Genomic DNA, 27,173 nt, shown 5'->3' with positions numbered 1-27,173 from the left:
AGGGTAAGAGTTACCGAGATGTCAACGTTGCACAGCTGGACGATAGACAGCATTTTCCATTTTCCTGAAATCAGCCCACCACCAGATAACAAAATCAATGGGCGAATTAACACCTAGCACATATGCAACCCAGCTACCACATCATCCGCGTGTTAAGCTCGGTTGCATACGATGCAGGTCTCCTAAATCATCATTTGTTTTGCAGAACAGATTAGAGCCGCGGAGAAGAGCAACGGCGAGTTCTCTTTTAATCGCCGCTGCGACGGATCATAAACTTCGGGATGCTGATGAACAAGGCGAAAATCTGACGCAGGGAAGTGGTAGGGAGGAGGGAGGTTAGAAAAGGGGAGGGCTTTTAATTTCCTTTCTCCTTGAAACTTTCCCCTTAAGGAAAAAAATGCACACCAGGCGGCAATGTTAAGCTGGAGCTCCGCTCAGAATGGTTGCACGCAATATTTTACTTTCAAATATTCCTGGAACGAGGTTTCTGCGTGTTTCGAGTGCAACGCCATCTCGCGAGGGAGAGAGGAAAGAAGACAGAAACACCGACTGCAACCCTGTCTTAATGAAGGCACTGTTGCGCAATATATTGAGCTCCTAGCACCAGTTGGGCGTAGGAATATTAACAGCAATGCAGGTTATCAAAGCTCCAGCGACTTCAAACAGCGGTGTATAACTAGCAGTGTTGGTAAACTTGAAGAAAAAATGTTCCAAAAATATATGCCTGGTATGGTCTGCTACGGTATACTTATATCGGGCATAACTTTCACAATAAATGCAACCTTAAAATCTCTCTGGTAATGGAACAAACAATGCAAAACAATTGAATGGTTGATTTGAAATTTTGGGGTGTTTCGGCCATTTTACACCCTTCTAAGTATACTGAGAAAATACCCTTACCTAAAACCTTATCTTAAAATTAGAAAATTCAAAAATGGATATAAAGAGCCCATTGAGAAAGGTTAAAAATACAAACCAAACACATTAAAAAAGGTAAGGTAACTTATAACTAAGTTAAAAAGTAGTCTAAAAAGTTACTCAGAAACTGTAAAAGACCCGTGCTTCCCAAGAAGGTAAAAACATTTGGTAAAACACTGTCATCGTCCAACATGGATGATAAATTGTTGGAAAGGTTAAGACCTTGTCCGAGGAAATTAAAATCGACCTATTAATTTTCCCGCGTAGTACGTATATGAAAAAATAAAACTTCATCCTGCATCATCAATCATAATACATAATAACCAACTATTACAGTGTAAAGTTAAAGCATATCTTATTACTTTTTCTACAAGTTTCTTATTTACTTAATGCACATTTGTGTCATTTCATGCAACCTTCACGTTTTAACATTTGTTATGAAAGAGAAACTTTTTTTCTTCGAAATTTGGAGAATTTATGCTGGAAAACCAAGATTTATTCTTGCTACTCTATCCAGCCAACAATCCATACAAATGCGAAAATGATTTTGTTGGATGACGAAGTCCAGGGATGTGCATAGAATAACTCTACCGGCTGATTCACACCAGGCTTTTTGCGAGCACCTGGCAATCCTGCCGGAGGATCACCCGAGGCGATGTCTTTGTCAGTCGATCTTCGAGCGTTGCCATAGCAACTCCCGCGCTTTCCTCCCGCTCTCTCAGGTGGCGGGAAAGTGAAAGGAGGTTTCCTTGGGTTAACTCCCTCGGCAGAGCATTGAGTCCTGGTGGCCAACTGAAACAACACCGTGTGTTTTCGAATCTTGCCGTGCGGAGCAGCGCTGAGGGTTGCTACGAGCCCAGAATTTTGCGGGTGCTACCGGAATATGCCTTCGCCTCCCGATGTTCCCAAATAGTTAATCAAACTGGGCAAATGCTCATTGTAATTGGAGACATACCACGGAAATAAATTCAAAATTCTTAGAATTGATAAAGTGGGAGTGGATAAATTTCAATAGCTAGATTGAAATTCAGTTTCCAATGAAGAAGTCAGGGTTATTCATTACACAACAAAAATACATCTTTTTAAAATTTTAGAAACTGATAGTGCTCAAATATTTATTTTAACTCCCTTAGAGCACTCAAAAATCTCTTCGATTTCTTCACTCCTTCAGTCTCCACTTTTCATTTGAAATTTTCAGAGGCAATCAGTTATGCAACCACGCACAACAGAAAAACTTGTGACCTTTTTTTTTCAGTTGTACGGATATTCTAATGGTGTGTTCGCTGTCTTATCTTGCAAGCTATAAAGGTAGACTATAGTAAGCTAACAAATGCATTTATATCTTTCCTTTACAAAGAAATCTATCGAGAATAACATACCTTACAATCTACAAGACACTGTACGGCTCTTTGCTAAACTTGACTATTTATATCAAGTTCTTGCATGGAATTCACCACGAAAGGTACCTGTACGTTGAATTTCGCCCACGCCGACAATCCTCCTAGCTAAGGAACAGACTTATATGCTGCATCGTCGCTTTGTTTTAAACTTTGATATAAATTCTTCGCTCTTCAATTTCCCACGAATGTGACAGTCTCTACAGGACCACATAGGAAGGAAGATGCTTCCGTTGTAAGTTTTAACATTCTCTATGTACTTTATGTATGACAGACGATATGAGACACATATGCGATGCTGTTCTTATCTCGGAATCTGTTGCTCAATGGTGGCTCAGTTGTGAATTCAGTTTCCAAAGAGATGGGATCTGCATTGAAATTTATAGTTGGCACTCCAAAGGAACGCACTTTGAACTGAGGAGTTACTTTTTCTCTCACTTGAGGAGTTAAAGTAAGCCTCGCTTTCATGAATCTGCTCTTTCGTCAGTGATCATGAACAGCAGCAGGTTCTCGGGATGGAGTAAAAGGGCACTACGTTGATTAACGTTTTCAACCTGCTTCCTGCACTTTTCAAGGAGACCCCTCATGCGCTGCATGATATTCCTCCCGCCTTCAGACTCGCTGTGGGTTGAATCGGATGGAAAACCATGAGTTAAAGTATACTTTTAAAACAAAAGTTACACAAGTCTAAAGATTCTTACACGTATTCGTTAAAACAAAAGTTACATAAGTCTGTGAAGATTCTTACGCGTATACTTTAAAAGAAAAGTTACATGCGTCTGAAGATTCTCATACATATACTTTTAAAACAAAAGTTACATAAGTCTGAAGACTCTCATACGTATACTTATATAACAAAGGTTACAAGTCTGGAGATTGTTGTCTGTGAAGATTCTTATACGTATACATTAAAACAGGTTACATAAGTCTGTGAAGATTCTCATATGTATACTTTTAAAACAAAAGTTACATTAAGTATGTGAAGATTCTTATGCTTATACTTTAAAACAAGTGACATAGTCTGTGAAGATTCTTTATTTGTTCCTATGCACAAAGGCATTCTGTTGATTGCAGTAGTAAGCCATCAGGTGTGACTCATTTTCCCCGGAACTCTCCTGCCTAGATATTGTGCACACTGCTCTGTATAGATGGCTTGATCGATTTCGTACATGTATATTTGGTCCGTGTGGCGTTAACGAACACAATGTATTTTGTAGGTCTATAAGCACACCAAATAGTTTTAGAAACTACTAGGATATCGCTCCCGATTCCTTACAGAACGGACGAATGAAGTGTACAAACTGGATAAAGAAAACTTGTATATTCTCAAAAAAATCTTTGGAGAAAGAAAAACATATAAATGGATTTGAAACTACTGATAGCTCTCTACACTCTATCGTTTGAGCTTAGAAAGTGTTCTACAGCAGAAAAAGTCACAAGTGTTCTGTTGTGCGTGGTTGCATAACTGATTTGAATTTTTATACTTTTGCCGTTGGGTGTACAAAGAGCAAATGACGCTGCACCACAGTGTCACAACTACAAGAAATATCTACAGGATTGAGTAGTTTTTAAGTTCGCTTTATACACAGATAAGCTAATCGGGACTGGATCTAGAGGTTAAAGTGGGATCCGAACAACAATGTGCCTTTACGGGTTATCGAACACGGGACCCCTTGATTACAAGGCGAGGACTTATCACTACGTTACAAGGAAGACAAAAAATATCTAAAGATTATGTAACATTGTCATGCATGAAGAGCCACATAAAGCTTACTGGACATGATTTCGGTTGCTATAGGATGATTGTAAGTTAAAGAAAATCAAGTTGTGCCTCCATCTTAAGAAATAAATGAATTCTTTTCACAAGGACGAACATCCAGACAAACCCATTATGTCACCACATTTGAGTGAACACCACTCAACTATAAGCAAATTAGTATATATTAAGAAGAACGTTGTAGACTTACATCATAGGCCCTGAACAGAAGATATAGTTCTCTAGGCTTTGCATCCATGGGCAGCCCACTCACGAAGAGGGTTCGGACCTGGAAGTAAAAAGTAAAAACGTTAGAAGGTTAGCTTAAACTACAAACATTGAAATACAGGTTATTAAACTATAAATTAACAAGTTTTAAAAAATCTCACAGATTGCAAACATACTCCGATATTGTATTATTTTAGCTTTGCAGACAACAGTTTGAATTCGACTTTTTGTAGATAAGCAACCCGTCAATGGATCTATAATTTTAAATGGGGTCTGGAATGCGTATCTACAAAGAACCAGGATCGCTATTTACACAAATATATTTTTATATATATATATTTCTTATTTTACATCGATGTTATGCCTCTTGAGGCTAACCGCCACGATAGAGATGAATTATGATGGGATGAAATTGCTGAAAGGACACATACAAAGAATTCCCATGTCCAGGAAGAGATTTCGAACCCGGAATCTTTTGTGGCGAGTCTACCTTGGCGACCGATGCAGGCAGATGCAATGCTATCCTGGGGATCCCTAGATAAAAGTTCTAATAGAGTGATACACTGATTAGCGAGCGACTTTCAGAATATCCACTGCCTCTAAAATTCCGAGAAAGGCTGAATCTCTGCTTAAAAGTGCGAAGAAATATTAGTGAATTAATTTTGAAATTATTGCATTTCACACGCATACAATTTTGTATTTTTGCTATTGCGTCGAATTTCTTCCACTTTTGGTCAATTGCGACGATGAGGATGAGTATTGGCTAGATGAAATCGATGAATGGACACTAACATACCCAGGCAGGGACTCGATTCGAGGAACGTCGGTGGTTAAGTCGACCCCAAAACGACTCGGTCATCCGCCATGCATAGCTACGGAGACCTGTTACTTTCGGGAGATTATTTTTTAAGGAGACTTACTCAGCATCGCACTCTATAATGTTGATTCGTAGAGACGTATACGACTCCCGTGCCATTACGCACTCCACGCACTGAAAGACATTAAAAAAAAGGGGCGAACTGCGAAAGCGGAACTCGATAACTCCGAACCATAAACAAACAGGCATCAAACACACCCCTTACCCTGACTCCACTCCAGTACCGCGAGGCAGAAGGCTTATCTCCAGTTTTATTGCTCCTTTATGGGTAGTAGGTTCAAAAACCTTAACCGTCGACCTTAACTTTTTAAAGCAAAAGAAACTTTAAATTCTTCCCAACAGCTTAACTAACATGCTGACTTGCGATAAATCCCCCTTCCCTTAGCTCCAGCGCCATACACCACCGCCGCTGCCAGATGTACTCGGGAACCGCATCTGCTAAGAGCCTATTACACGCATCGCTGATCATGGCGCCCATTCAAGCGCTTACTCTAGAAGAACACATCGTTCTACTTTAAAAGCGCGGACCTGGGCGAAGGAGGCAACCAGTGTTTCCAACAGTAGTCGTCAAGATATACCTAAAGGACGCAGAAACACACAGGTTTATCCATTCTTGCATTTTCTTATAGGTTGGTTAATAGCCTCGGCAGAGCGATAATTGTTAGTATTAAAGAAATAAGTTGCTATTGTCCATCCTCTGCAAGACCGAAGTTAATGTAAACAAAACCACGTGACTCTCAGAAATAGTTACTTTCCTGCGAGTTCTGGTGTTACTTTGCCCATGAATATATTGTTCATAATATAAAATCCCACATCATCAACATACCAGTTACATTGAGTGGGACGGCTTTATCAAACGCACTTTATTCCTACGCCCAAGATTCCTGCACACCTGCTATTCGAACAACCAATAAGATTTCGCAGAAGCCACGTGTACTTGTTTACACTGACTTCGTTCTCACAGCAAGCAGATACGTAACACACTGACTGTCGTGTGTACAGCAAGCCTTGTGCAATATTCTGATATACGCTTCCCTCACGCCTATATCAGATTTATACACTCTCCCCTAATTCTAGAATGTGAGAACATATTGTCTTTCTTTCTGTCTAACCTGGGATATCCAGCTTTGGATCAAGAGCATATTGATATACACTCGGATTAATTTTGTAACTATAATTCTGTAAATTGATCATAGATGGCACTTCTGTTGTACTCCCAAACTTTGTTGTGTTCCTTTTGATATCATCATTGTGTAGCTTCTGATATCGGTTATTTGGTACTAGTTTTACATTTTTTCCTACTGAAATACTTCTTCGTTCATTTTCCTTCGCTGTTATCTTTTTGACTATAAATTCCTCTAAAATCACACGGTTTACTAGAATGTGTGTTTATTATATGTATAGCCTACAGTCTACTACATTAGCAGGAGTTGAACTCGTCGTAAATTAGCAGTATGTTCGTTGACAGCAGGCAACAAAATGTGCACTACACGTGGAAATTCACATTAGTCCAGGAGGAATCAGATTCAGTCAGAAAAAAATGAATAGGCAGAAGGGGGCCAGTCACATTTAATATACTCCATGCAAAAGAGGGCTAACAATGTCGCCTTGTAATGAATGGGACGCGGGTTCGATTACTGGCGGAGGCACATTGCACAGTCGTTCAGATCTCAATTTAAATTGTACGTCCAGAATCGATTATCCTATCTGAGCATATAGTGGATTTAAAACAAACTTTTGACAAGAGTACAGTAACAAAAATGCATGAAGTTCTACACACTAAAGTTAAAAAAGCTAACTGAGAACCAGTGAAATCAGTTGCCTGTCCCTTTCAGTGGGCATGATGACGTCACCTGGTTTCAATTCCCATAAAGAAGGGCTCGATGTATACTGAGCACTGCGATATTGTCGTTATGAAGAAAAATTGGTTCTGATTGGCAGCTCGAAAGATTCAGTGCAGAAGCTAGTAGTGAATTTAGGATGTGATGTTATCAAACTCAGTTTAAAGCCAATTGCATATAAAACAGAAAAAGTAATTATCAGAGTAGCCACCATGCTGTTCTGGTAAGAAATATAGTTAGTTTGACAACTGACTTGCTTCTCCAATAACTGATAATGCAGGACTCGTCCAAACACGTCATAATATTTCAACAGCTACCCGGCTCTTCAGCATGCGTATATATATCTTGGCAACAAGTCCTCGTTTGGCAGATTCCCAGCATGCATTGCGAACAGGCGCTTCATAACAACTGGGATCCCTTCCAGCTTCGCTTAATAAAAACGTTCTCCATTAGGATTTGACTTCCGGACAATTGAGCCCAACAATGGGATTGTTTGCTTCACATCTGGTCCAATTGGACGACATAATTCATAACTGAAGAGTGAGTGGCCAAGCTACACGAGCCACTTAGAGGAAATTCCAAGCTCCCATTTGGGCATGACTCATCGCACCAAACTTAAACACCTTCTTGGTCAAGCGCCGTATTTCATCTCCGGACGTCTCTGGTTAGTTTTAAATCTCTTAGCATAAATACACTATATTTAGTGTAGACGACGGAATACGGAGCTTGATCAAGAAGGTGTTTGCGTTTGGTGCAATAAGCGAGACCCCAGAAATGTCTGATTATGAAAGGGTGAAGTGTTGCAGCTAATTCTAGCAGGATCGTTCGTCAGCACCTTGCCACACAGTACATAAAATCATTGTTGCTGAAGTGGATTAGAAGAATCAATACTGTAATTCACCGTACAGAATGTTCCATAAGTAATAATACGATTATTAGAAGAAACTACGAGCTCTATTTTGTACATATAATAGGCAATGGTCAATGGACACTTTAGGTATTTTAATGGAATTGTCAACGTGGTAGTGAAAAGGAACTATGAAATACCCTCTCTTACGTCACATACCACACAGGGCCTCAATACATGGAAATGATAACGAACTTATTGTACAGTAGTTATCAAAAGTGGGTTCTTCAAACAAGTTGAATAAATGCTCTCTGCTTTTTGTATTAAAACTATTGATCGCACAAGTGGTTGGTTGGTTGAGGTGGTGTTTTAAGGCCACTTTATGCACAGTAAGGCTAATCGGGACTGGGCCTAAGTTTAAGGTGGGATCCGAACCACTTGTGCCTCCAACGGGTATCGAACCCGGGACCCCTTGATTACAAGGCGGCGACGCAACCACTGCGCCACCGGGGAGGCCCTAAAGGCGTAGCGGTGACGCTGCTCCCTTGTAATCAAGTGCTCCAGGGTTCGTTACACTCCACATTGTTTCGGATCTCATTTCAAACTGTAGGTCCAGTCCCGATTAGCCAGAGCATAAAATGGATCTCAAAAGAAATGTTTAAATAGTGCGAGTGTCAAATGAAACAAAAGGAAAGCCAATTCTATATGGTAGGCTGCAACAAACATTCGTTCTTGATTCTACAAATCAGTGATGGACGGTTCGGAGTGCGAATAAATTACTTCCAGAGATCGTGCTAGCCACTCAAGTTGGTAGGTAGGTCACAAGTGCCACGGGGAAGCCCGATCAAATCCAAATCAGAGTTAGATCTACACCTGAACAAAAACAAGCTTGATTTCAATGCCAAAACTAACACACGCACATTGCCACTTCCACAGGCAGAAAGAGACGCTTACGCACACACACATGCCAGATCTCCACGCGGACAACACCACTTCACCCTCGCAATAATTATTATTCCATCTATATGTAAATTAGCGGAGGCTTCCTTGCACATCGCCAAGAGGCCGCAAACAATGCCGAAGCTCGAGGCCTTCTCCGGCTGTATTGTCTGCCTGCGAGAGCTCTCCGAGGCTCAGCCCCGGAGTAAAAACTTGAAATCCTCCCAAATCCTTGAGGCCTTTAAGGGCAGTCGAAGGCATTAAGCGAACTTTCGGCAGTTGGGAGGGCATCGGGAAGGGGACGAGGATGGAGCTAAGATCGATTGGAGGAACCGTCTGCTCTAGCGAAATGCCCTTCACTTTTGGCAATAACACGGGCTTCGAGGGCAAGCGCTGTCGGTTACCTACGAGCCAATTTCAGGAAACTAGATTGCTGCATGTTAGCAAGTTGTTAATGGCCAGCAAATCTAAATTTTTAGGAAGTAATACACCACCGAGAAGGAAAGCTTTCAATACCACGAGCTTTGTTGGTTGATTTGGTGTTTTAAGTCCACTTTGTGCACAGTAAGGCTAATTCGGGACTGGACCTTGGGGCCTCCCCCGTGGCGCAGTGGTAGCGTCGCCGCCTCGTAATCAAGGACTCCCGGGATCGATACCCGGTGGAGGCACGTAGTAGTTCGGATCCCACTTTAAACTGTAGGTCTAGTCCCGATTAGCCTTACTGTGCATAAAGTAGACTTAAAACACTAAACAACCAAATCGGGACTTGACCTACAGTTCAAAGTGGGACCCGAACCACTATGTGCCTCCACCTGGTATCGAACCCGGGACCCCTTGATTACGAGGCGACGACGCTACCACTGCGCCACCGGGGAGACACTCCACCAGTTTTGAATGACAGCAACCTTAACTCAGAACCTTAGAATGGGCATTGCAACGCAGTGTTCTTTCTGCAGTCGATGTGAATAAATTTTCAAACACCTACTCATGGGCGTATATATTGTTCACGTAAGGGAGGGTTCAACTTTTGGTATGATTAGGGTTGCTTTATTTCATAAGTGAAAATCCAAGGCACTGCTCACCGGAAGCTTGTTGGGGAGCGGGGGGGAGTTGGACCCAACGAAGTTGTGTGTATGCAGTCACAAAGTCACGCTACTTAGAATTGATGCTTTTCTGTTCATCTTGAGTCAAACAACTTGAGAATGTTACAATATTTACCTGGTTTTCTTGCACTGCGTTTTTAACAACCAAATTTTTAAAGAGGACTCGAGGGGAAAAAATATAACTGATTTGATAGTCCCAATATAGTTTCTTATCGCAGAAATTCCGAAACTTTCAGGAAATCTTTCATAGTTTATAATATACAGCATTTATAAATGAAACAGGTTTTTAAAGTGCATATTGAAGTGCATATTTGCATGCATATTTTGCATTTTTTAGTGCATAACTATCCGAGCCCTCCTTATTATAGAGTTATTGTGCGTGCTAAGGTAATTGCGAGTCCCATCTTCTGTTGTAAGAATGCTACTTTTGTACGCAGAGTTACAATAATATCTCATTACAGCACAACCAGAAAGCTTCAATCAACAAAGTGTTCCTATGCTTTAAGTATCGTGCAAAATCCACAGCATAAGTCACAATATATTCAAAACACACTTTTAATACAATTAAACGGATTTTACTGAAAAAAATCAAGGGCCTACCGAAGGGGAACATTGGTGGGGCTTACGCAAATGAGGTAAATTTGCAGGAATATATCTTAGAAAAGTATGAAATTAATAACAATTTTGAAAGTTTTCCAATTATACATACCGAGTATCATCATGACTATTATCTGGATTTGTTGAGCACGTAACAACAAACACACACACACACACACACACACACACACATTATAAAGAAAATAGTAATAATAATAATAAAGAGACCAACTAGCCATGCAGGTTATCTCTATGTATGCGGCGATGCGAAATATACCGGGTGTCCCAAAAGTCGCTTGACCGAGAAATAAATATTTGTATTTGAAAATAATACTTGTGTTATTAAATCAACAATAATTCTTTTTATTTCATACATAGTAGAATTTATTACACATTGTTTTAAAAACTTACAAGAGTTGCTCAAAATGCTGCTCATGTACTTCAATACAAATATTGATTTCTCGGTCAAGCGACTTTTGGGACACCCGGTATATCAATCATAAGGATAACAGTTGAATTATCAACTTGACAGTTCCAAAAGCGGTTTGCAAATTTCATTCTATGTCTCGTCTGGGGCCTCACTCTTGCCAAATTGCTTCATGTTTATTTGCAGTGTTAAACATTAGTCACCAACATTATATGCTTACGTGAGCAGGTTGGTTAGGCAGGTCTGGATTTGATGTCACTTGATGCGACGAAGTGTGGCCTTGAGTTTCCAACTCTGTACTTGCAGGCCTCACAAAAGGCAGAAAATCATGTTTTTGAACATGGTTTCCGGAACTATCAAGACTCTAGCCGTAAACATCTGGATAACGGCAAGGTTATTTTTTGTTGCAAGAAGTTGGCAACATGCATATATAACAAGCTTTTCATAAGCAGAAAATGAAGACTACATATTTAAAATTTATATTTCCAACACTGACACTACTGTCTAGTGCAACGTTTCTATTTGCGAAGAGTCTCGAATTAGTTTTTTTTTACTGATGGTGTGATATTGATGGAAACTGTTTACGCATCATACAATTGTTTTACTACTTCCCGCTTGCGTACTACGCTGTGTGTTTAAAATCTATCCAATCTGAAAGGAGCTGTTTCAAATACTTCTTGCAACTAACTCTAATAAGGGTCAATCCATATCAAATGGTACAATACTCGTGTGTGTGTGTGTGTATATATATATACACCATATTTTAACACAAAATATTGTAATAAGAAATGAAATTAGGCATACCTTATTGAATTTTTTCATGAGATTTACATGATCGTATCTCTTAAACCAATTGAATCTCAAACTCAAAATTTAAACTGAAGTTACTTATCATATAGTACTGTATTGTGTACAAATGTCAGATTCTTAAACAACTGCCCACCAGAGATATCTAATCCTGAAGTCTGAGCTTTTTAACAAAAAGTACATGTCTATGACCCTGTAGAAAAAAATAATTACTAAAGTCTCAAGCTTCAATTGACATACATTATTGGTACACAGATAATTGCAAAGAAGTATTCAAGTGTCAAACAAACTGCCTTCCCCCTAAAAAAATTATCCGAATTGTAGCCTATAATTTGCTTAACATAACAGATTTTGTCTCATTCTCGTAGGACTTACCAGAGCTGAGATAAAATAAAGTTACCGCTGATGCTTACGAATGGAGAAAATGACACACGCCATGATGAAAAAAATTCCGCCATCTTGAAATTAGTCATAGTAAAAATAAAATAGCAGTGGTTCTGAACTGTCAACATATGAGGCTCACACCACACAAAATATATACTTTTTTAAAAACGGTGAAGAAACCAATATTTATTTTTCTGTAACACTTGACATGGATTGACCCATAAGTAGTTCCTTTCCTATCTTTCTTCCACAAGCATTGAAAATTTAATAAGCCATTCTTTATTCTCTTAGATACAAAATTTACAACGGTAACAAAGGTAAGAGTCGATTAATGAAATAACGCAACTAACAGCATTATATCCACGTCTAACTTCAACCTTTTTTTGTGAAAACGCTATTAGCAGCCTAAATATACATGCTGCCATCTGGTATCGGTACAAAAAGACTAATGGTACAAGAGAGACTTTGAACATTGTCAAGATTCATCACGGGCCGCGACTAAAACACACCGTTTGCCAGTCCTGCTAAAATATTAATTCTTGAACTTTGAGGTGAACATAAATTATGGAAGAAGAAGAAAAGGCCTCTCTCTCATTTCTCTTTCCCTTCTTCCTTCTCTTCCTGCTTCCACGATTTTCCTTTCTCCCACCATGTTCTCTGCGGAATCAGATCTCGAGGAACCTTGGCACGTCACGGTCGAGTCAAGAACGCCAGTGTTGCCAACGCCACTGTTTTTATTCCTTCGCAGGTAGACGCGGCAACACAGGGTCACTGCCATAAAGGAGGTCTCCGCGCCGGATCCTGGCCCGGTGGAACTGTAATTGTGATCTTTCTCCCTAAATGCTTCTTACTGTTAGTTGACATTGCAAACAGATGTATGGATTAGGAGGCTTCTTATATAACGTTTAGGAAGGCCTTGATTTAGATAAAGAATTTAAACTATCATATTAGAAGAATAAAACAAAGCGTCCCCCTTGCCATTTCTAGCTGCAGCTCTGAAGACAACTAGCTTCTCTTCGGAAATATACATCCCTGTTACAAACGTGGCAAATACTTTTTAACATCCTGCCTAAGTTTACCAGTATATGGCAACACTGCGAAGATACGAGTAAATCATGGACTAAGGGAAGGGGCCTCGTCACCTCTTCCCGTGCCTGAAAGAAGGGAGTAAAAAGGATGAATAATTTCTGGGATGAATAATGGAAGAGGATAATGTATCACGCATGGCGGCTGGGGGAGGAGGGTGAAATCAATATGTGGACATTCACAATGTTCCGTCCCTCAACATCCATTGCTGAAAGTGTCTAGATACAAGTCAAGCTTGGGTGTGATAGTATTGAGCCTATTTTCCACATCACGTTAAATGTAAACTAAATCTTCAATGACTCGTTCGAAAATGACTCGCACAATGTCATTGCCAATCCTGAAAAAAAAGTAGATGTAGTTGAAATTCCTCCAAGAGCATTCAAGAAGACTGGAAGGCATTTTAGAGCATCCAGACGAGAGATCGTTAGATTTAGTTGAAATTATTGCTTAGATGTGCTTGAAATAATTCCTAGAACTTTCCGGAGAACACTGTCTATGATTGAAATAATTCTTAGAGCATTCAGGAGTACGTTAGATTTTGTTGAAACTCCTCCTACAGCATTCAAGCAGACGTTAGATCTTGTTGAAATTCTTCCTGGAGCATTAGAGATAATTTCAGATCTGGATGAAATTCTTCCTAGAGCATTTAGAACATTATATCTGGCTTGAATTCTTCTCTGAGCATTCAGATCAATATTAGATTTGGTTGCAATAATTCCTAGAGCAGTCAGGAGAAACCTAAATCTCTTGGAATTCTACCAGACAATGTCCTTAAAGATTTCATTCAGTGCTCTCCAAATGTTTTGTAGACCTAATTTTTTCGCACCTCAAGCCTATTGTCTACTACAAATATATAGGTAGCAGGAGAGCAAGCCATATAAGAATCTTCTACATGCTCTAGGAAATATTACATACTAATCTTCCAGAATATCTATTAGTGGGATTCTTCTAAATGAGACAAGTCGATCCTGGGAGAGGTTGAAGATTAGACAAAGAATAAGAATTTAAACAGTATTTGGCTATTGGAGCATTTAATTCATACTTTCTTTATATGATCCATATTTTTATGTGACGTCACCACTTGAAAATATGTCGCTGGAATACCCTTTTCTGAAATTGTGCCTTACTTACATTTTATAGTTCAATATTTATTGTATTGAATTCTGTTTCTGTGTAATTTTCTATCTAAATTCATATAATATATTGAGAAATGCTTTGACAATTATAATGCAAATACATGTAACGTGAGGATTTCGCCTTATGGGTGTCTTGACTCAACTGCAACACGTAACCTCAATGCGTGGCTATCGGCGTACCTATGGTCGCATAGGCCTAGCTTGCGCCCCGCACTACCACACCAAGATGTATGTACAACACCGAGCAGTTCTTTGGGGGTTGAATTCTGTCGACGATCTGCGGCGAATGTTCATTTCCCGTGCGAAAACCTCGCTTTTATACTTTTTCAAGAACACAGATTAAACATAGATGAATCACTTGCTAATTACAAAAACATGCTACAAACAAAAGCGACATCTACACAAGTTTCCATAAAAATTCCGCACAAAGCATTTCTCAATATATTATATGAATATAGATAGAAAATTACACAGAAACAGAATTCAATACAATAAAAATTAAACTATAAAATTAAAATAAGGCACAATTTATATACATTAATACAAAAATTGTGATATCTTTCACAAAAGAGTATTCCAGCGACATATTTTCAAGTGGTGATGTCACATAAAAATATGACAGGCAGCTGGTTCAATTTCCCATGAAGAGGAGTGCGGAGCTCTGAAAATGTCTTTGGTGGAGGATCGTGAGCTACCTCGGTGTCCCGACAAATCGTACCATTTGGGTTTCGTGACAAAACGTACCACTCAGATAAACAGCTACCTGTGAAGGATCCACTAATAACTTCAAAATATTTACTCCGCGACAAAACGTACCACTTCAAGGAAAACGCTTGAACTTGCCCTTGACATGTCAGACATTACAACACGGTGCGCTATCCAGCACCCAGCTAGGTTTTTCGTTTTACCTCATTAGTCATTACTACTTTCATCTCTTAAGTTAGGTTAGGTTGAGTATCGAGAGAATGAGGAAATCCGTTTGCATATACGCATGTGTACCGCTCTGGCCTTCTTAAGACGGAGGAAGTTTATGATGGATGGCTAGAAATACACTCTCAAGCCCCAGAATCAGCGAAGCTAACTCTTTGATTACTTTGTGAATAGTTGGTTGCAAAACTCGGAAATTCGATCAACAGTGTGGAACTGTATTAACAAACGATAGGATTTTTGATGCCTTCCCATCAAGTGGTACGTTTTGTCGCATCGCAAATATTTTAAGACTATTTTGAAGTGTTTTTTAGCCTCAAATTTACTAAAAAAGACCCTTCGCAGGTAGCCACCCAGGTGGCACGTACGTCTTGTCGCTGGTAGGTTTTGTCGATGGTACGTTCTGTCGCGTATTCAGCTAATTCGTCTCCTTAGGATACTACAGGATTTATGTCTGAGGACCTTGGTGGCTAGTCCATGCGGTGGATTTATTCACCTTCAAGAAAGTCATCCACCAATTTGGACAATCCCTAAAGGGAAAGAACAAGAGAGAAGATAGGAAGTACCGAAAGTGACCATTCTGAATATAATTGAAGTCGTCAGTCCACAAAGCACCACAACCTATATTTCCTAGTGGCCACAATTGTGTTCTATGTGAAACTATTATAGTGACTCCAGTGTTGCCACGTCAAGAAACACTAAGCATGCGATTAATATAATACGAATTTACATAGGTGCTCTCGAGTTACCATCCTGGTTAAGTTGTATTTGAATCACGTCGCCAGGAAATCTACAATTCCAAACACATTGATTTGGTGTTTCAAGTCCACTTTATGCACAGTAAAGCTACAGTAAAGTGGGATCCGAACCACTGTGTCTCCACCGGGTATCAAACCAGGGATCCCTTCATTACAAGGCGACGACGCTACCACTGCGCCCAATACGAAGTTTATTTCAGAACACACTGTTAGTTCGCAATTATTCTACCTGTACATAAAGGCGAGATAAACTATAATTTTGACCTTCGACTTTGATGATGTGTAGTATTCAGGACGAACCTAGCGTAGTGGAGACTAACAGACGTTCCCTTTTGGTTCATTTAAACGAATGCTTGTACCTTATCTTCAACGAAGGCCACTTCCTTCCTTCATCCATTGAACTTAACAGGAGATAAGCTGAATTAAAAAATGTTAATAATCCAGAGTACAAATATAACCCAATTTTTTCTTTCTTCCTTCAAAATGACCATTAGCGGCAGCTGTAGCCCTCATGCAGGAGACAGGCGAATATAAAATTACCCATTCAGCGAGCCTATTAACTCGCGTCCACCATATAACTATCAGGGTTCAGGGCTTAATTAATGACGCGTCTCACTACTCCTCATTTTTCTCCTCCGCAGACGTTTTGTGCCTGCCGCAGCTGTTCCCTGTACGCGCCGCTCTTCCGAACATGATTTTTATGATGATCGATAAGTCTGCTTCCGGAGAATTGCCGCGTATCTGCTTAATTGGCACCACTCCAGTGACCATTTGGCTATCTCTTCCACGACGAAGGCCCCCTTCTATGATTCGTTCCGATGCGTGAGAACGCAGGCCAAAAGCTTTGACGGCAAATCCGCACGCAATACAATCTTCACAAGCACTTTTACAGTAAATAAATTTCATAACCCCTGCTAATGTATGCAACCCGACCACACTGCTGCTATGCAAGGAGATGGCTCTCCAGGATACACCTTCTTGCCTGACAAGCTGCAGCTGACCGTCACAAGCCAAATTCAGTCTGTTTTACGTCCACTTTATTCTCAGAAAGACTAATGGGAACAGCAATTAAGAGTTTAAAATTAAGATCCAAAGCACCGCGCATTATTCATTCACCACGGTTCGAATCATGGACCCCTCGATTACAAGGCGACAGCGTAAACTAATACCGGGGAAGTCTCATCATCATAAACACTCAGATAGGATCGATATCTGTTCGACCATGTATGTACAGATGGGACGGCCCATAGGCTACAGATCTAAAGCCTATCTCCATTTAAGAGTACACTATGGGACCTAATGGGCTCTTATTTTTTCGTGCATAACCCCAAAGCTAAACCATTTTGGTCAGAAAGAAAATATATTAGCTTCTGGAAAGAGATGATCAAATATGCTGTACGTATTGGGAATCTCCTGTTATTAATATATTTATGCCCGTTTACGTACAATACATATTATCTTCCCAGTGATGTATTAGTCCTTTACATTTTCTACAATTTGGGGGGGGGCTTAAGATAACAGTCAGCTGAATGTTGTCAGCGTCTACCAATTGATTAAGGAATAAGGCAGAGAATGCCCAGGCAATATATGAGAATAGGAAGCTACGGTTGTTCATTGCCTCACGTGTGAGTTTCTCTTTCTAAAATGTTTTTATTGCGAACCTCAGCAGATGTTCAATGAGCGGTGCAGCCTCTTCCCTCTTATAGCACTCGACAGCACTGTTCCAATAAGCACCAGGGCATATTAGTTACACGAACTTTAGAACTCATGTTAATACCAGTCAATAATCACAAGCTATGCCTAAGAAATAGTAAATTTAGATTTAAATTTAATGAAGGCCATACGAAACGCACGTAGTTAACTATTGCAAAAATAAATGGATTCAACTGTTAAAATTGACTGAAGTGACGAAATTTGATATTGGAAATGTTAATTTTTAAGGAACATTGTTGAGAACTAATCTGCCTGTTAAGAAGGAATATAATTTCAAAACAGATGTTTGGATACGTACGTCCACCAGTACAACGAATCCAAGACTAGGAATATAAGAGCAGTTGGTGGTGTTGAACGTCAAGTAATTAGGAGTCGTTTGTTTTTGAGTGAACTTTCTCCACAGGAAGCCTAATCGGACCTGGACCTACAGGTTAAAGTGGGATCCGTATCCTTATGGGCCTCCACCAGGTTTCGAACCCGAAACCCCTTGATGACGAAGCAACGACGTTACCACTGTGCCATCGAGGTGGTCTGAATAAGGAATTGGAAATGAAAGAAACGGTGGCGTTGTTGTGTGACAAGATCTAGGCTGCGTATCGTAGTGAAATCATCATGTCTGGAGTTAAGGATCCGTAATCCATGAATTGAGTTACCATGAGTAAGGACAAAGATCAATGATGTGGCTAACCGCGACGAAGTAGATCAAGCGACGGTAATGAGAAAGGGATAATCAAATAAGAGTAAGCCATTTGTATTTTTCCTAATTCGAATCGTTTTACTGTCATTCTTGCGTGGAAACTTGTTATATGAAGTTTATTAAGGTACGATTGCAAAGAAACACACATGTTCAAGCCAGGATTCGAATTCGGAACCTTCGATGGAGAGATCGTGAGTCATGCTCGGTTAACGAAGTAGTCAATGAGAGGACGCTTCCGAGACATTCGTGAAAGGTAACATCCCAGCATTGAATTAGAGCGGAAGTAGGAAGTGCGGAAATGTGCAATGTGCTTTTAGATTAGAAGTGATAGAGGTGCATTAAAAACAAACTACATGTCAAGAGTGAAATGAATTCTCCAATACACTTACGGACTAACGAATATTTTCTTTTGTAGATTATTTAATATCCGAGTTTCAGACACACTGGTAAAGTGAGGACTCCCCTAATTGAAACACAGCATTTCTGAAGAATCCAAGCGCGTATATTCTGAGCCGGTAATAGTTTCTCTCCTGCCAGAATGATCAGCGTACCACATTACGAATTCAGAGGTTTACAATTTATACCCCCTAGCAAGGCTTGGATGGATCATTGCGTTTGTCCGATCACCTATTTCCTTAGTTTATTACACATTCTCATCGTCGCGATTATTCGAAGAGATAATAAAGCGACATAAAATTACCAAAATAAAAATAGATAACAGTTTCGCAAACAACAAATCTTGCACAAACACTGAAAGAAGGGACAAGAGGTTGGAACCACTAAGCCCGTAAATAAGATCGTCAACATCTGTGGTAAATCTAATGTTTATGTTATGTTCAGCTCCAGTCTTTCTCGAATTCGCGGTTGGCAGCTCTGCCACAATATATCCTCAGTTGCAGAAGGTGTTTGAAAGAGGTTAACATGCTTCCATGCTGGAATATATGCGCACACGCGCAGAATAACAGATTGACGCACAATAGCACGATCCTCGAGGAGGAGTTAAAAAGAAGACTCATCAGGGTAATTCACTTACGGCACCTACTCTCTGTTCCGTCCGACAGTTGCTTGGTACGTGTGGGAGGAGCAAGACGAGATCACGCAGACGTAATTATCCGATGCATTATTAATTGTCTCCATTAGAGCGAAACACGAGAGATGCTGGAGAGGGGCATCCTCCTTGCTCATCCGCACAACCCCTTTCTCCACCCACCCCGCGTTCCCAGAGCGATGAAAGGGGAGAGCTTGTGCGGAGCCAAAGCCAAGATCCGAGACATCGTTGGAGGTGGGTGCGGCTGATCTCCTAACGTCGAGTAGATAATGATTGCATCAGTTCGCTTCCTCCAGAGGCTGTTGCAGAAATTTCGATCAGAGATAGCGTTCTCCTGATTGCTCTAGGAAGAATTTCAACCAGATCCCCTGATTGCTCTAGGAAGAATTTCAACCAGATCCCCTGATTGCTCTAGGAAGAATTTCAACCAGATCCCCTGATTGCTCTAGGAAGAATTTCAACCAGATCCCCTGATTGCTCTAGGAAGAATTTCAACCAGATCCCCTGATTGCTCTAGGAAGAATTTCAACCAGATCCCTGATTGCTCTAGGAAGAATTTCAATCAGATCCCCTGATTGCTCTAGGAAGAATTTCAATCAGATCCCCTGATTGCTCTAGGAAGAATTTCAATCAGATCCCTGATTGCTTTGGGAAGAATTTCGACCAGATCTCCTGATTGCTCTAGGAAGAATTTCAACCAGATCTGAATGCTGTAGGAAGAATTTCAACCAGATCTGAATGCTGTAGGAAGAATTTCAACCATATCTGAATGCTGTAGGAAGAATTTCAACCAGATCTAACGTTCTCCTGATTGCTATAGGAATTATTCCAACCAAATATAACGTTCTCTTTAATGATCCAGAAAGAATTTCAATCAGATCAAACATGCACTAGAAAATCTTCCGATCAGATCTAATATTGTCCTGAATTATCTTGAATTATTCCAATGTGATCTAACGTTCTTCTGAATGCTCTAGGAAGGATTCCAACGAGACGTAACGTTCTCTTGAATATATTTAAATGAATTCTGTTGGTTGATCGGATTTTTGACGATATAAAGAAATGCTGATTAGGTTAGAGGAGAAACAAGATTTGTAAGGAAATGATATTTTCACCAATTTTAATATGGTAAGAACCCAGGAAGAGTGTATAGTTCTGATACAATTTGAATAATGTAGCTGGCAACAAGGTCGAGTCATCCACTGTAAATGGAAAAGTTTCACATGCGAAACACAGGTTTCACACCAAACCTGAATGAAAATATATTTGTAAGCATTTCTAAAAATAATGTTGCTTCGTACCTGTTTGGTAAATCCCGACGATAACGAAGAGTGGGATTATGTTGATGAAAGGAATCCCCAAAGCTTAGGCCGAGAATCGAACCCAGGACGTTCTTGGGACTCTAGACCATCGAGCCTGAACACCAGCCATTCGCTTGGTGTAACACCAGCACAATCTCCCCCACGTCCCCAGAGCATCAGCATCCACTTGATCCCGTCTCATACGCGAGAAGAGGAGGGGAAGGAAGGGAGAAATTTAATTTAACCTCAGGAGTTGTGTAAAAGTTAGAGACAATTTTCCGCTCCCTTCCTCCTTCATAGAAGGAGCGGGAGGAGGGGGGTTATCCTTTGTGACACGACAGGCGCGGCTTCAGATCTCGGCAAGTGACGTCAGAGAACGACAATGGCGAGCTCCGAAACAAAGCTTGCGAAGCCCTCCTGCAGGATGTTGCCTGTTTAATAATAATAGCCCCATTACTGTCTGAGAGAAGCCGGTTGATTAGTTTGGCTCGGTGCGCCCAGAGGTTTTTATCCCTCCAGCGCGGAGCAGCTGCTGCTTATGGAAGTCGCACCTTCAGGAGAGGCATGAAGCGGGCGGGGAGATGTTTACCTAATCTTCGGAACGAGTGTTTGCTCTTTTTCACAGGAGGGTATGGTGCCCCGGCATGGTTGAAGAAACTACTCCCACAATGTGGCACCGGAGTACCACGGTATTTAGATGCTCCAGATGCTGTGAAGTGAGCATTTAACATCTCTCCATTCTCTACAGTGTACTTTGCCAGGGGTTCCGAATCCACCACCCTCCTCTACACCTTTCCCCATTGTACAGAGTGGTCAGACACGGTCGATCTTCGTGGCGGAGTGGTAAGCACTGGCGCTACGACGCCAGGATCCCGCGTTCGAATCCCGTCCTGGGCATTGGTGTTCTTCATGTGTGCTTAGCCAAAGTGGCAGATAAGCGAAAATCCCGGATTTCCCTTCCACCCCTCCCGTATTTATGTTCCGGATTACCCTGCTCAAATTTGTTCCGCATCTGACTACCAGATTGTCACCCTATCCTATTTCGGATGTTTTTGAAACCAATTAATCCCATCTGTAGTACAGAGGCGGACAAAACTGCAGGTGTCTAGAATTGAATGAAAAGTGCAAAGTGAATGGCAACACTACTATTCATTCCCTTCAAAACACAGTGAATAAAAATAACAGTACAATTTACTTTTTTTTACATCTGCCACCTGCTATGTCGTAATATTTTTTAAGATATGTTAATCTATATTTTACATATGTATTTCCTTTGTATAAGTTGAAATAATAATAATAACGGCAATAGTAACAAACAATATCATGAACAATACTGTTTTAGTTATTCTTAACACCTCTCTTCTGCCACTTTGGCTAATTGTGACGATGAGGAAGAATGTTTAAATAAATAATAATTTTGCATCATGCACAAAGAACCACCAATACACATTATGGTGGCGAAAACATAAGTCTGTTAATAACACTCTTACAACTAGTATTATGATGGTAATATCAGTATCAGCCTAAATGGTAGTATTAGTGTATCAATAATTTCAATACCAAGCATTAAATCAATAGAACGGGATTTGTGGAGTAAAAAAAACATCTCTCACCGTTTCAGGTTTATCAAGGGTTTAGCAACTTTCCAGGCACGCTGCGCACATGCTTGTCGTAACACAATGCCCATCAATATATTCTCGCTTCAACCATCGATTCTCTATGTATCCATCCGCGTGGATAGTCTCCCCTTATTTGTCAAATATTTAGTCGGAAGCTGTTAATCAGGGTTGATTGATCCCCCCCTCCCCGTCTTCGACGCCACCGTCGCGTCAACCAGACCGGAGAAAACATGTCCGTTCACAATCAGGCAAAAAAATATTGACAAATTCCTAACCGATGAAAAATCTTATTTTGTGTACTGTGGAGTTTTTTAATCTCTTAATGGGTCTCCCTCACTCCCTCTATATCCCCATCTTAACGTATCGCCTGCGCACGCATGGGTTGATATCCTGCCTTTTGTAGGGGCTCAATAAAAATTCGATTTGAAAAGAGGCGAGATATGAGTTTTTTTGGGCGATATTTTTTTCGTATTCAGAACATTCTAGACCTGTGTGCGATGACAAAAAAAATGCCCGTAAGGCCATAATCAGCAAAATTGAAAATGAGTATATTTGTATAACAGTCACGTCAAACATTATCATCTCAGGAGATACTACGCATGTGTACAGTGGGCTCTGGATCTGTGTTTGTATACAATTTTGTTTTTGTAGGCTGGTTTTTGTTACAACACCCATCAGCAACAGGAACCAAGCACATAGAAAACCAACACGCTAGAATATAAAGGCAATGTGTGTTACCATAAAAATTATATCTTTAACTTCTCGATATCGTAATTCCTCAAAGAGCCTTGCATGAGAAGTACAGAAATAATTATGCCACGCCAACACTTTACATAAAGAGACTGAACATCCTGCGTTACATATACACGTGCATACTGCCTCCCCGATTGCATACTGGTAACGTTGTTGCCTGGTAATCAATGGGTCCCGGGTTCGATACCCGGTGGAGGTACAGTCATGGACAAATACTTACTACCTAGAGCTTTAATACCAGTAATATTATGGGGGAAGTACTTCTTTCCACGCCTGTACACATGCTTCGTATCCCACTTTAAACTGTAGGTCCAGTCCTACAGCTTCATGTGCATAAGATGGACTTAAAACTATAATCAAACAAACATAGATATGTACGTATGTTTACGAGTCGAGGTTACATCAGAAAAAAATCTACGAATTTACTGTTACGACGTTATAACTTATGACTAAGTGTCAGAATCAACCAAGGATTTAAAAAGATAACACATTAAGAAACATTTCTAATCCGAAGCTTGATGAAAATGGCTGTTAATGTAAAATGTACTCAATACTTCCTCTATGACAAGTGTATTATAGCCTGTTTATGCAATAGATAATAAATATTACCTTTTAATAAGTATTTAAGACTAGCTGATTGCCCGGTGTTGCCCGGGTATTTATTTATCCCAATCTTCTATTAGACAGGAAAATAATGAATTGTACTATAGTGTAAAATTAACTTTGACTTCAACGGCGTTGGGAGTGACACTATTCATCTTAATGACCCCGAAAACTATCGATTCCACACTAATATCGGTTTTTACATGTCACCCCCTTCCCACCCCCGCCCCTAGGGTAACCAGGTGTGTCTTACCCCCACAGTAATTCTTTCCAGATTGTAAGTGATATGGGTTGAAATTTCTCGAGGATAGCAATCTCTCACCTTCTGTTTATGCAACCAACTTCTCCGTGCTATGTTGCAGGAAGCATAACTTGCAGGATATGGCACGAAAATGCCACGCAACAGAATGTTATTTTATGTCCCCTTCACACCGTCGCCCCTAGGGGTGCCGGGGATATCTTACCCCCACAGTATTTCTTTCGAGATTGCAAGTGATACGTGTACCAAGTTTGGTTGAAATCGCTCCAGGTGTACGAGAGTTCTTGCTGAACAAACAAACACACACATATACATCCATTTTTATATATAGAGAGAAGAGATTACGATATCACTGGGATGTATTTTCTAACAAAAAATAGCAAATCAATAAACACGGCTTGCTATACAAGCAACATGACCTCAGAATAAACTAGAAAGCCATTTTTTTGCTTTGATAGTTTCACCGATTCGTTGTCCATATTTTCCGCCGAATGTACGCGCCGTAATAGTTTATTTGTTTGCCGCTGTAGCGTGGCAACTCAACCTATAAACAGGTCCCTCAACGGCATCAATAATAGAAATGTTACATTCTCTCCCCCTTGCCTCACTTATCCCGACCTCATCAATAATGAACGAACGGCAGAGGAGCCATATATCTCCTGGCGGAGCTGCTGCCCTCTGCCGCCGTGCCCGCTGCAGTTTGTTTCGCCTAGGGCGTCGCGTTCTGCATCACTGCGGCCTGTTTGCACTTCACTTACTTGCTTTCTTTTTATTTTAAAATTAAAGTGTCTTTTTTTCTGAACCAGTCAATTTGTTTCACTACGTAATGCAAAATTCAATTACTACAGGCCACGAAATAATAGTAATAATTTGAAAAGAGAAGAAGCTCGTTTTAACTGGCAACTCTGACAAAACTTCTGGTTTCATTGAAGTTTTTTTTCCACGATTCAGTAACTATGCAACTGAGAGCTTTATGAGCGGAGACAACCGATGGAACAAAGATAGGTTTATAAATTACAAAGAGAGGAAACTCTATTATACTGGTCACCATAATACATAACAGAACATAGGTTTTTGACGGCATAAATTCGTTTTAGGTAGTTTCGACATTGATAGCACACTTTTAAAAGTGTATATCGCTATTGATCGTGTATCTTCTCCTATATTCAATGCTGCCTTCACTCTCTTCTTCGTTTTACTTATTTTTCTTGTACGAAACAATGCAAATTACCTTTATAACTAGTTAATTCGTTGCCTGTTTTACGATACATAGGCTTATTAATTTTTTTCCCTCTTATCGTGTATTTCGAATTGCTTAGTCTACATTCAGTTAATTTCCACGATTCTTCTTCGTGATTCGCCTCATTTTCATGTCGTCATGTCCCGGATTTACTTCAATATTGTTTTCTTTATCCAATTTAGAAACTGTTCTGTATGTCAATACTTATGTAATAAATATAATTTGTGACTGGATTGTATATGGCATCTATTGTAATTGTAGTTGTAATTTTGTAATTATTACTATTATTATGTACGCCTTCTGTCATTGGAGGATATACCTCTGTTGACGGTAGTAATAAATAATTAAATTCCACGTACCCTTCCCCCAATTCACTTCAGGTCCATGTACCCTTTCCAGATTTACTTCTCTTCATGTTTTTTTCTTGATTCGCTTCATTTACTTGAGCATTCTCAGCGTTTAAGTTAGTCTATGCACCTCTTCTCTGTTTCTGGTAATTTCTAAACCCTAATTCCCTGTTTTACTAAATGTATATTCCTCTTTTACTTCACATCTCAGAATAATTTCCTTCTTATGACGAAGTCACATTCTTTAGTCCCAGTTTATATTCCTTACTTATAAATTAGACTTAAAAGCAAATTCAAAGGAATCCTAATGCTTAAAGTTCAACATTACTAACTGCTTTTATATTTATATTCTTGTGATTCCTTGTATTGGTGGACAGATGTACACAAAATTTGTTTTAAAAATTACATTGTAAGTGCCTGTGAGTGCGTACTGGTAACACTTATTAATGTCCATTTTCGGCATCCGTAATTCTTGTTTGACATACAGGTCATAGAATCTATAACATCTGGTTTTCATTCTGGGAAAATTTCTCAATAAAAACTGGGACCAGAAGTCTCTGCGACGGATTTCAGAAAATAATAACTCAAGAATTCTCGGATGTAGCAGCTTACGTGTTTCGCCTTACAATCATTAACTCATAAAGATTCTATAGACTCCGCTAGAGGTCTGTAGCAGTCGTAGCAACGCAGTGAGTGTTTTTGTATAAAAAAGAATGGAGGTGTCGCACAAAGCATAGTGTGAAGCGTGGTTTATCAAGACAGATCCCCTCTCTGCCACAACATCACACCAAGGGATTTTTCTTGTGGGATTTTGACACGGATAGAGTGAAAGCAAGTAGCGTCTAACACTGAAGAATTAAATCAAATAATCAGAGACACAGCACAGAGTTGAACTCCAGACATGCTACGAAAACGAAAAGAGAACTTTACTATTGCCTACATATCCAGCTGGAAACTATAGAAGCTAACATTGAAGTGGAGATCAGAGACAATACAGAATTTTGAGTTGTCGTCTGCAATGCATAAAACGGTAAAACAGTCTTCAACAGTTTTTGAGTTACTAATGACATAAATCAGTCCGAGACTTCTGCAACACCCTATATAATCACGTCAACATAAACAGTATTTGCTTGAGTTTGAGTTTTTGTGCACAGTGAGGCTAATCGGGACTGTACCTACAGTTTAAAGTGGGATCCGAACAACTTCGTTCCCACCGGAATCCTTTGCTCGCAGGGCAACAATGTAACGCCTACGCCATCGGGGAGACCCACACACAGTATCTGTGAACTCTAAGATTTATATATAATCATTTAGTAAACATTATTTCGCACAAGAATTCGAGGAAGAGCAGCTCCTTTACTTTCACGGCAGCATGTCGCGCAATCAAACGGTACAGCGCACGCGCAATAGAACTCTTCCGCTAACCATATAGACATCTAACACCACCAAAAAGTGGAATTATTTCACCAAATTGTCCGTCCTTTCCGTGGTTTACCTTCATCTATCCTTCCCACCAATCGCAGCACACTTCTCCTGGGCTTCTCTGAAAGTAATTTAGGCTTCAC

At 40.1% G+C, this 27,173-nt stretch overlaps 1 protein-coding gene across 6 annotated transcripts in view; it reads right to left on the bottom strand.

Moving 5' to 3' along the window:
- cpo (RNA-binding protein) overlaps positions 1-27,173 on the bottom strand; it is a 532,560-nt gene that overhangs the window by 92,829 nt on the left and 412,558 nt on the right. For all 6 annotated transcript variants that reach the window (XR_014443930.1, XM_083143323.1, XM_083143327.1 and 3 more), the window contains exon 2: positions 4,283-4,360. Coding sequence is in view for 5 of the 6 variants with exons in the window: in XM_083143323.1 (XP_082999449.1) it covers positions 4,283-4,360 (78 nt within the window). In the remaining variant the exon portion in view is untranslated. The remainder of the gene's footprint in view (positions 1-4,282; positions 4,361-27,173) is intronic.

The sequence above is a fragment of the Lepisma saccharinum genome, chromosome 1 (genome assembly GCF_977018435.1).
Source record: "Lepisma saccharinum chromosome 1, izLepSacc3.1, whole genome shotgun sequence".
In the NCBI taxonomy this organism is placed as follows: domain Eukaryota; kingdom Metazoa; phylum Arthropoda; class Insecta; order Zygentoma; family Lepismatidae; genus Lepisma; species Lepisma saccharinum.
Note: the sequence above shows the minus strand (reverse complement) of the source record. Positions and strands in the feature narration are given on the sequence as shown.